The following is an 11,168-nucleotide window of genomic DNA, read 5'->3' as shown; positions in this document are numbered from 1 at the left end:
CATTACTACACTCGTAGTCACCTCAAAACCCTAAAAAGAACGAAAAAAACAAACAAAGACGTGTTTTTTTTTTGTCTTTTTGTGGAGCATTACTAACTTCGCTCTTTATGCGGCGAATTAAGGTTTTTATATGAACATTTAAGTTAAATTATTTGTTATTTTATCAGAAGGTACAGGTTTCCAACGACAAAAACATCTTTTATTTCCCGGACAACCGAATCTTGTAAAAACTACTTCAGGCATCGTATGAAACTTAATTTATTTTATATTCTTTACCTGATAGTGAGTTTAGAGGAATACATTCTACTCCACTTATTTTCACGAGATAGCGCGCCTATCTCGTGAAAGTAGTAGTGGGGACATGTCGCTTCCAAAAGAATCTTTGCGTATCACGCTGTCCGCCCTGACGCATTTTAGCGCTGCACCGACAAAGGGGGCTTCCGCCAACGCACCGAGATACCGGATTGGCCAGGACAGCAGAGACGGCTGCCACCGCTGTCTCGAAGGCTGTCCACGACGATAGGTGACGACAGTCAGTCCTCTCAATTCAAAACCCAGACGCTGCGCTCGTCCAGCCGATCTTACTCCGCGAAATCTCTCTGCGCCCAGGTTATTGGATTTTTGCGGGGTGAGATGCACTAGTTCAATATTTGGAATGAGCGCCGTAAGCTCCCCTCACAATAAGGCGTTGAAGAGTGACGTACGACTCATAAGGGGCTCGTTGTCGTTACCCCGAAGTCTTTCCTTGGTGCTCCCACCTATGACACACTACGCTACCGAGATAACGACAACGGGCTTGTCACGAGCGTGGCACTCTTCACTGTATCGCTGTAGAGAGTTTTTGGCGCTCCTTCTGCATCCAGTTGTGGTAGATGAGAAAACAAAAAATCCCAAAGCCTTTTTTTATTTATTTTAGATATTCCAAAAATTAGTTTAACTTTTAATATGACCACCTTCACAACTGCAAGGGCAACGTGAACTATGAAACAAGTTAAAATCAATTTTCAGGACTTATAGTTAATTCGCACACTAATCGAAGCCGTTATCTTCTATCCAAAGACCACCGAGCCCGATAAACACAAACCAAAGACGGTGTGAGCCTGGTAAGGGTCACCCCCTTTTGTTAGATAATGGTGTAGAATAAAACAATCTCCCCGCCCACAGAAAAACAGGGTGTAATTTTACACCCCTTGTGACATAAATACACCCCAAAACTTCAGTTTGACGTACAGCGCACTGTCGTTGAACCGACGGTACCAACTTTCACGAGCGGCTTGATTGCGGAGTTTTACAACTTAGTAGAGTATATAATGTACGTGTGACTGACTACAAAAAGTAATCGGTGTTTTCTTGGCCTTACTGCAAAGCCTAAGTGTTTTTCTTTTTGTAGTCTTTTATACGTACTTTAGTTGTTCAGTATTTTACGTCACACCGTCATCAAGCCTCTCATAAAAGTTGGGGACGTCAGTTCGATATCAGTGCGCTGTACGCCGAACTGAAGTTTTTGGGTGTCTTTTACGTCACAAGTGGTGTAATGGCTACACCCTCTTTGTTAGAATGCGTATATACAGTGATGTTGATTCTGGGTAACATTAACTATGTAAGGGCGTCACGTGTCTTGTTCTGAGCACTGAATAACTAAATAGTCACTGACAAGATGGGAACGACAAAGCCTCTCTTTGGAACGCCCAGACTCCAGCACGCGACTGTTGCCTTCCGTCATGCTTCGGATGCGTGTGCACGCTTGAGGCTGGCTCACGAGACGCCGAAGAGTTGCCGAAGGTGGGTCACTTGTGCTAGAGGCGGGACAACCTAAACTCTTTTCTGTGGGTCTCATTACGTAAGTTACTATTGGTGACCAGATGTTCCGGTTGTGTGGCCTTGTGATTCCTGCCACTGACGTCGCGATCAATATTATTAGAAGCGAGCGACAAGTTCGATGTTTCGTAAAGAACGCGGTGGAAGCCTAGTCACGACGTCCCTAAATCAACGCCGTCGGAGTTGAGCCCGACTTTGCTCTTATTTCTGCCGATAAGAGCTGAAATAATCCTGCCTAAAATTGGGTTGTGTGTATGTTTATACAGCCTAGAACTTGGTCTGCCTCAACGGGCGACGAGTCTCCCAACTGTAGATGAGCAATTTAGGCAGTGCAGTACAACCTGGGGTCTTTAACGTGCACCACGCAGTAGTGATACACGACCGCACGCCGGTACGATGCTCATCAAGATCGAAACGGGCAGGCTAAGACGCCATAGCCAGCGTTTGGCCAATTGTGGAAGGCCATTCGCAGCTACGCTTTTGGCCGCGCACGCCGCCAATAGAACAAAGAGAGAGCAGCCACTGGGATACCATACACCACAATACACCATTCCAGTGTTTGCAAATTTACAGCCGATCTCCATAGCCACGTTCGTGTTCGTGGCTTTGGAAAGCGAGCGAAGCACGTGCCAGACGCGCATCACTCCGAAAATGGCACCGGCCAGAAGCCTTTTATTCCGGAAAGATGTGGTATTCGCTGGACGCCATATTTGAGGGCGCTGTTTAGAGCGAATGCTCAGGACGAGATCACAATAATAGGCTGTCATGACCGGCAATCTTGATGGAGCGGAATCCACGTTGCAAAAGAACTTCGGAAGCTCGCCTTCAGCAGCCGCTCAGCATTCGCGCGCAAAGCTATGGCCGCCAGTGAATCCTGCCTATTGTCACTGACAAGGTGAAAACAGCAGGGAGGAGTTTCAATTGTTCCACCTCCAGTGCGAGCTTCCCGCCTTCAATAACGCTTCAGCGTTTTTTTTTTTTTTTTTGGTGTGGGGGGGGGGGGGGGGGGGGGAATTTGAGCATGTACAGTACATAGAGCCCAAGCACGACGAAAGTAAGCGTGTGCATGCTGGGGGCCGGGCTATCAAACCGGACGCCCTGCCGATCTCACTTTCTCAGTGATTGTAGAAACGTTACCGCGAAAGAAGAACGGAAACCTCCGTTATCAGTTTTTTCATTGTCAGCAAAACGGTCACGCACTTTGCGCTTTAGTACCGTTACCTCCTCTCTTGTCTTTTGAAAACATTCCCGTTTGCAAATCGTGTGTTTGAGGCAGTTACCTGAAGCAGATGGACGGAAGCCGCTGATTTCACTTGCGTCGGAAAGGGCCGGCAACACGTTGAAGAGCCGCTACAACATCGCGACGAGCACCTTACCTTTCATCGGCAGCAAAGAAGGCCGGATTTTCCGCGGGCCGCTGGCACCCTGCACCTAACGGGGTGCCTCGTGTCACGTCGCAGAGCGAGCAGCGAAGGTGGTGTGCCTAGATTTAAGAGTGTTTCCAACTTCTCGGTTTGGGTCATGTGGTGTATGGGCCGCATTTGCAATACAAGCTGCGAGGAGGAAGCGAAAACGTCGATCATCTGCCAGCGTCTCCAAGCTTTTACCCGGCTTCTCCAAATACTTTACCAGGGGGATACATTCTACTCGGCTTATTTGCGCTCGAAAGCGCGCCTACAGCTTCAAATCCACCCCTAGCGGTGGGGACAGCCAGCTTCCAGGAGAACGCATGCGCATCGCGCTTTGGCGCTGCGGTGAGGGAGGGGGCTGCCGGTGACGTATCGGGATACCGGATTTGCCAAGACAGGTATCGAAGGCTGTCCACGACGATAGATGACGGCAGCCGCCGCTCCAAATTCAAAAGGGAGAACCCCAAGGCTGTTTGTGTTCAGCAGTCCCTACTACGCAAAAGCTGTTATTTGTGAGTTTTAGTAAATCGTTCCGATAACTTTTATAACTATACCAGTACACCCGATACTCCGCGCCGCCTTTGTGCATGCGTCGTATCGTTAGGGAGTTTTAGTATAGACTGTGTTTCCCCCTTCCCTAACCCTCCGCTACGAAGAAACCGCCACTGCGACTGCGTGCCGATGGCATTGGCTGTAGAGTTCCGGGTAGCGGAGGGGCTTAGCGGAGGGGAAAACATGGTCTACTAAAACTCGCTATTATCGGGCACCGTTATCGGGGTTATCGGAATTGTCGGAACGATCTCCTCAAACTCTTTATTGCAAAGGCCATGGGATATCCCCCAAGTAAGGTGTATTCCCTAGTAAAGTATATGGCTTGTCTACTCTAGGATCCTCCTTGCCACTTGACAACGCGCGCATGTGCACATGCACCCAGTCCGCGCAAGGAGACGCCCACCGTTAAATTGCAAACGCTGTCCACCGGTTTGAGTTGTTCTCTCTCTTTAACCTAGGCTCACCCAGTGAAAGAAGGGACGCTGAGAGAACAAACATGTTTACTCGTCTTCCAAACGGATGCAAACATACTCTAGTTGAGCTTGCTGTCGTCCACGCCGGGGGGCGGCGTGCTGGGTGGGTGGGGGGCCTCGCCTCCGGAGGCCGCCCCCACGGCAACCGGGGCGCGCCGCGGCTGGGGCAGCGCGCGCGCGCCGCGGCCTCACGACGACGGTACAAAGAGTTGTGGTTGCATGAGCCCCATGCGTGCTCCTTGGGCAGGAGCGGCAGCTTCGGCGGCGGCGGCTCGTTCCCGATGCCCGGCCGCGGATGTCGCTGGCGGCAGGGGGCACAGTCTTGAGCAAACAGTGGCAACTTCCAGATACTTTGAGAGGTGGCCCGAAAGTCGCAGCTGGCGGGGCCCCGGGCGGGGCCCCCGGGGGGCCCCACCGCTGGCCCCGAGACGGTGGCACCCGAGGGAAGAGCAGTCCGCCTAGACCTAGGTATGTACAGCTGAGTATACTGGCCTGTGTTTACGTATAGATGCTTGTGGGTTACTCGCTGGGGGCCTCACGTGGGCTTGCCGCGGTGGATCTCGATGACCTTGTCCTGGTCCACGTACTGGAAGATGTGTGGCGCGTCCAGCAGAATGCCGATCGTGCCGGCCGTCGTGACGGCGAAGAAGATGTACAGCTGCAGCCGGTCGATCACCATGGCCACGTACTTCCAGTCCTCCCGGATCTGCGCGAGGCGGCAAGAAAGAACCCCAGGCTAAGGCACACGCACGGCCCTTTGGGTTCAAAAAATGCGCTCTAGACTCACTGGGCCCTTGTTTGAAATAAATGTACACGCATATAATGAAGCCCATCAAGGATACAAAAAAAAAAAAAGAAGTATAGGGTTCCCACAATGAATCCCTTCGCTTCAAAAAGAGCCTTGAAAATTGGCGCCTGCACATAAAAATCTCAAACCACCACCGAATGTGAATATACGTAGTGGAGTTTGCCTGGTGAAATTTCAAGGCGTATAGCAGCTTTTCTGCGAGAAATAAGACAAACAAACGTTCCAGGGTCAACTGCGGACGTGTTTGCAGACAACCGAGTTTGCGATGGTTCTCTGCCGCTAGGCGCAGCGAGCAGGTGGCGCTGCTCGATGCGCCTAGCGAGCAGGCGGAGCTGGCCACCGAGTGCCTCCGCGCTTTTTTCGGGCTCTTCGGAATGCTTCCGAATCGCTTACACCATTACTGTTGCTCCTGTTGCTGTAGTCCCACGTGAAATGACAAAGTTAAATGACGACGCCACTTTCTTTTTCATCTCCCTCGTTGAGGAGTTCCCAGCGTTGTGGGACACAAGCAGCGATCTCCACTCGAAAGGAAACATCAAGGCTTCGATATGGGAACAAATCGCCGGAAAATGATGGCGTGGTACCTGCAATTTTCGCCGACACAGTGGGTGAGTGACATCTTTGTTCAATGCATATATGCGCTCTGCGGCTACTGACTTTAAAACACTGTCAGAACCTCAGAAGACGCTTCATGTTTCTTATCTGCTTCTGCATTCGCGGATGGACGCGGGCCAGTGGTTCGACGAAGACGTCATGAGACACCAAAAGGAGTCTTCGACACTCCGAGGTGTCATCGCTTTGAAAAAGCTCTTCGTATAACGTTCTGTATGCCAAGTTTTTTTTTGTTTTTTTTTTCTAAATTTTTTTTTTTTTTACTTATCATATTTTTTTAGCAGGTAGAATGTCATCGTCGTCCGTTTCTAGCAGCGCTGCTGCCATAACGGCATACCGCCGCGTTGTTGTGTAGAGTGTTACCGCTAAATTTGTCTGGTAACACTGATATCTCTCACGCTTCCTCGGCACTCCCCGCCGTCCGTATGACTCGAGTGTACTAGAAAGGACGAGTGGGGCCACCGGAGTGCTATTTTGGTACCTCCGCATGTGAGAAAAAACGGCTAATCCAAGCCACTTCGTTCGTAGCGCTCTCTCGGGCGCTACGAGCGAAGCGGTTCGGGTTAGCCGCTTTTTATGAAAAACGTGTTTCGTTCTAACGCCAAGCTCGACCGGCACACTGGTCAAGGTCATAGAAACGATAGAACGCCGGACTTTATTTTTATACAACCTAAACGTCAGGCGTCACGTACATAAAGTCATCGCGACCTGACTAGTCGTAACAACGCCATGCGACATCAGGACGACACCTTGACGTCAGCGTCGTCATCGACGTTGAAAACGTGCGTTACACGACGTTAAGACTGCGTTCTGACATCATATTGTGTTGACAACGAGGACGATGTGTACGTTGACGTTGATGACGACGACGACAACGTCAAGGGACGTCAAGATGACGGCGTCCTTGTCAATGCAACGTCATAAGGACGCTTGGTGTCAGTTCGTTTACGTCGTTGTCGCCATGACGCAACTTGACGTCACTAAGACATCCCGACAGCTTCACGACGTCGATGCCGTCGTCGACGAAGTTACACGACGTCAAGACTTCGTTGTGACTGCGCGTCGACGTTAATGCTGGCGAAGGCGACGACGTTAAACGCCGTCGAGGCTTCGTCATGACGTTGACGTTCACGATGACGTCAGGACGACGTTAACGTGGCGTCATAGCGATGTTTGACGTTGCGTGGGGCGTCGACGTCAACATCGGCATCGACGACCACGTTCACGTCGTCCTCGATGCGGCGCGCGACGTCACGACCGCGTCACAACGGCGACTTGATGTCGCGTAACGGCGTCGTCCTCAAAGTGACGTCACGACCGTGTTACAACGGTGACTTGATGTTTCCAAACGGCGTCGTCCTCGACGCGACGTGATGTCACGACGGCCTTATGACAGCATCTTGGCGTCGCGTAACGTCGTCGCGTCGTGGTGCTTTGACGCTACCTCTGAAGTCAAAATCATAAAAAATACACCACAGCCCCTAAGGGGCTATATTTCCCATATGATCTTGACCTGCGTCGTTGCTTGATCGCAGCGAAGGTGGCGCAGCGAACAAAGTGGCCTGGTTCCACCTGATCGTTTTCCACATGTTGAGGTGCAACTGAAAGCATGAGCGGTGCCTGTAGCTCGTCCTACTCGTACCTTCTAGTACACTCTAGTACGACTGCAGCGGACGGAGTTTCGCGGGCTGTAGACGTCACGACATCCGTTCACGGAATTCTCCTGTTCCTCCGCCATGCGCCAATAGTCCGCTATACTCAGGGTGCACGTTGCCCTGACGTCGCATAATTCGTGATATTTACTTTAACGGAGCGATTTGATGCCCTGCCTGGTACGTGGTAAGGTTCATTTGGCGCATTCTTATATTTATAGTCTGAGTATATACAATATTCTTGGAAAATCACACCCGTGCAACAATATTGTATTCATTCTTTATAGACGAATTTTAATTTTCAGGCCCTACTAGTTTTTTTTTTTCTTCTTTTTTTATTTTACAGCGGAGCTGTTAAGGGCTAGGTTCCCCAGCATCGTGTCCGTGTATGTCAACACAAACCTACCTGGACAGCTACCGCCGTCTATAAGCGACGGCGGCAAGTACACAACCAGTATGGTTTCCGCCGACGCTCGTAGATGGCGGCAACCTTTCCAGCTATCATAGAAGAATGAATAGTTGGGCGCGTTGGTGAAAATTCATCGTAGGAAACAACGCGAAAAACAGAAGACGACGAAGAAGAAGCACACAGTGTATCGAGTACAGCTCCGCTGGTCTTCCTTCTTCACGAGAGTGGAAAGGCTGAACGTTTTTCTGTTAAATTTATATTTACACTAATGCGGTTTGTACGACTGAGCCATGCGACTAGGGAAACATAGTATATTTGTCTAATTGTAACGAAACGTCGGAAAACAAAGTTTTTAATTATCTTTTTAAGCTGTAAAAATAAAATGGTTTTAATTAGAAACGTGTCCAGCGTCATCGAAAAACCAATAACTCAGTTGATTTTAAAAAGATTTGGAGCGCCTGGGAAGAGTGTTACGCTGATGATACTTTTATCATCCGCGTTTTCGCACTGGCAACCTTGAGCCTACATTTAACGAGTGGTTAGTTTAGCGTAACAGCGCGCTTCCCCATTTTCTTCGTAAATATGTTTGAATTAAAATAATATATCCGGTATGCAAAATGTAATGCGGGTCGTGGGAAAGGACGTGGATGCCGAGAGATATGGGGAACGCCGCGTTTTACTGCTGGAAAGTGCCTGAGAGGCGTAAGTCTCTTGCCTTCCGAGCAAACAGTGATTTTACCGTTCTGCAAGCAAGACTACCGTTCTCACCAACGCTGCGTAGTTGGCACTCCGAAGTTGGAATGATTCCAGAATCATTCCGGAATCATTCCACACTTGTGCGACTCCCGAATAGAGTGGGAATGGAATGGGCTCACTTCTTATGCGACTGTGTCGATTTTCATAGGGCCTACGGGCTGATGGCGCAATTTTCTAGCGCATGTTAAGTTGCTTTTGAAACGGCATCATTGCACTGGAGGTGACTGACGGCTTCATTGTGTCACTGGCTAATGCTCCTTCGAGGATGAAAATGGCGCATCCTCGGTGAAGCAACCAAAACTGAATAGTTGCAGACGGACAAGGCGTCGTTCATGGCGCCGCGAGACGCGTCAAAGCGGCTGTTGTAATCATGCGCGATTCTTTTAACCATGGTGTCCAAGCGAACCCGAACCGCAAACCGGAGCAGAACTGTTATTTTTAGCTGAACCGGAACAAAACTGTAACTGATATCAATCGTTCGATATTGAACCTGAATCGGAACAGAGCCGCAATCCCCTGTGGCGGTTACCAGTTTGGCAACAGGTTCAGCGTAATAAAATGTGAGCCGCACCCTCTTGGTGGTGGTGGCGGGAAGTTAATTAAATATTCGCGACGGTTGCGTCAGCGCCTCAGTTTTGACTAAACAAATGGCGGCGACGACATGGAGACAGATCCGTAATAATGCAACAAATAAGTGTATTTTACATCTATGTGTAGCACGAAATGGCGACGACGAATCGGTGTGGAGGCGTACACTCAGACGTGTACGTAACACGTTACCAGCAAGGAGTTACTTCTGTTTAGTTACTTTTTCGGTAACAAGTAACGTCTTTAGTTACCTTTTAGAAAACGAGCGAGTAACGTACTTAGTTACTTTTAGGGCCAAGGAACGAGTAACGGTATTTTGTTACTTTTGAGGAGTAACTTGTTCAACACCGTTTAGACGACCTCGTTTTAATTCAAACCGGAGTATTCGCCTATGGCGACAAAGGCAGATGGGCAACCCGCAAAATAACTCAACAGTGTGACAGTATAGCAACCTTTATCGCTGAAGTCGACGGTCGAGCTCTACAGCTGGGAATGTCCTTCACCCGGCGAACAGATAAGTTTCGTTGGTTGAACCTTCTAGAATCGTGCACTGGTCGAATGAAAACCCGGAGGTTGCGAACACGGGAAGGCGCATATCCCATTGTCAACTTGGATCTTTAGAAGCAGAAAGCGCAAAAGAGGGAGGGGAATCCCAAATTCAAGATCTTCCTGGAGCACAACACTGCCGTTACTTCGAGCGCGTCAGTATAGGACTCTTCAGCATCGATGGAGACGTATTCGCAAGGAAGCGGGGAAATATGACTGATGAAAACGAAGAGGCAGCTACTGGTTTAAGTGCAACGTCTACTGAAAGGAAAACAATAAACCAAGAAACAAAAGCAGTTGTGTATTTGATCATCGAAGTAACGAGAAAAGTAACTCGGTAGATTTGAGGTAAAGCAACGGGTTCCTTTTGAGGATCGGTAACAAGTAACGTGTTTAGTTACTTTTTGAGCGATTAACGAGTAACGATATTTACTTATTTTTTTCGGGTAACATGTACGTGTCTGCGTACTCTTCTATACTTTGTTTCACGCTACGAGCCACCGGGGCCAATTCGTAGCTCGGAGGGCATCACGTGTCCTTCCCGTCGGGCGGAGCGACGCGGGGAGCGCGAAGTCACGTGATAAGCTACGAACTATATGGATTGGCTCGTGTCGCTCGTAGCCTCCGTCGCGATACATCGTAAGATGAAAGGGAGTATATCTAACTATGCCGAGAGGCTAAATCTCTATTCTTCGTGTATGTGTCTTCGTTTGTGTGTGTGTGTGTGTGTGTAGTTTCTTTTCGTGCTTCTAAGCAGTATGCCTGAAGGAAAAATACAAACAAACATAAATATTAAAATAAAAACAGACACACACCGAACATAATACCGGCAGAAACAACTATAAAACCGAGGACACATAAGCACTTCTTATGAGTTGTGAATGCGAAAGTATGAATGTCGTTCTTCCGCCCCCTTAGTTAATCTGCGGTGTGTGGACGGTCACGTTTCGCTACCGCCGACGTTGCGGCCGCCGAGATGCTTCAGGCGCCGCAATGTTTTTCGGCGCCGAGAGGAGCAGAAGCGGCCGCAGCCCCCGCAACGCGTGACACGAGAGTGGCGGCCGAGTGCGAGCCACGGGGTACGCGCTACACGGAGCCAATGGGAATTTATCCACCAATTCACTCCTACAGACTATCGACGCTTTCAGGCAGCTGTGCATGGGCGCCGCCATAACCGACCTTCAGTTTTTGTTCCATCTGATACCGTTCGCTCCACTTCATCATCACCACAGCAGGACAGGTTATTGCCATTTTAAGTGTTACTGTGTCCTTCTCCCCACCATAGGCCCTTGTGGAGACCCGTCAACGCCCGCTTCAGTGGCTTGGCATCTCGGTAAGACAAGAGAAGGTCGGCAATCGCGGCTCCATCTAGCGAGTGTTTAAAGCGTCTATAGGCTTCGCTCAGGGGGATCGGTGACCGAGTGGGCTAGCGCACACGAGCTCGGAGAACGTGGAGCGAAAGCTCGCGCTGCTGAACCCAAAATCCTGGGCTCAATCTCCACCTCTTCCCGTTTCGATCTGGACGAGCATGGTACCGGCGTACGG

The 11,168-nt window shown here is 49.7% G+C and overlaps 1 protein-coding gene across 1 annotated transcript in view; it reads right to left on the bottom strand.

The window, feature by feature from the left end:
- Nucleotides 1-4,260: 4,260 nt before the first annotated feature.
- Nucleotides 4,261-11,168, bottom strand: part of LOC8031621 (acetylcholine receptor subunit beta-like 1) — a 66,536-nt gene continuing 59,628 nt past the window's right edge. The window contains exon 6 of the mRNA XM_029972736.4: nucleotides 4,261-4,958. Within this exon, the coding sequence (XP_029828596.1) occupies nucleotides 4,788-4,958 (171 nt within the window). The 3' untranslated portion in view covers nucleotides 4,261-4,787. The remainder of the gene's footprint in view (nucleotides 4,959-11,168) is intronic.

Source organism: Ixodes scapularis, unplaced genomic scaffold, assembly GCF_016920785.2.
Source record: "Ixodes scapularis isolate PalLabHiFi unplaced genomic scaffold, ASM1692078v2 PGA_scaffold1__304_contigs__length_218370807, whole genome shotgun sequence".
Classification (NCBI taxonomy): domain Eukaryota; kingdom Metazoa; phylum Arthropoda; class Arachnida; order Ixodida; family Ixodidae; genus Ixodes; species Ixodes scapularis.
The sequence above is the reverse complement of the archived record's forward strand: the minus strand, read 5'-3'. Positions and strand labels throughout refer to the sequence as shown.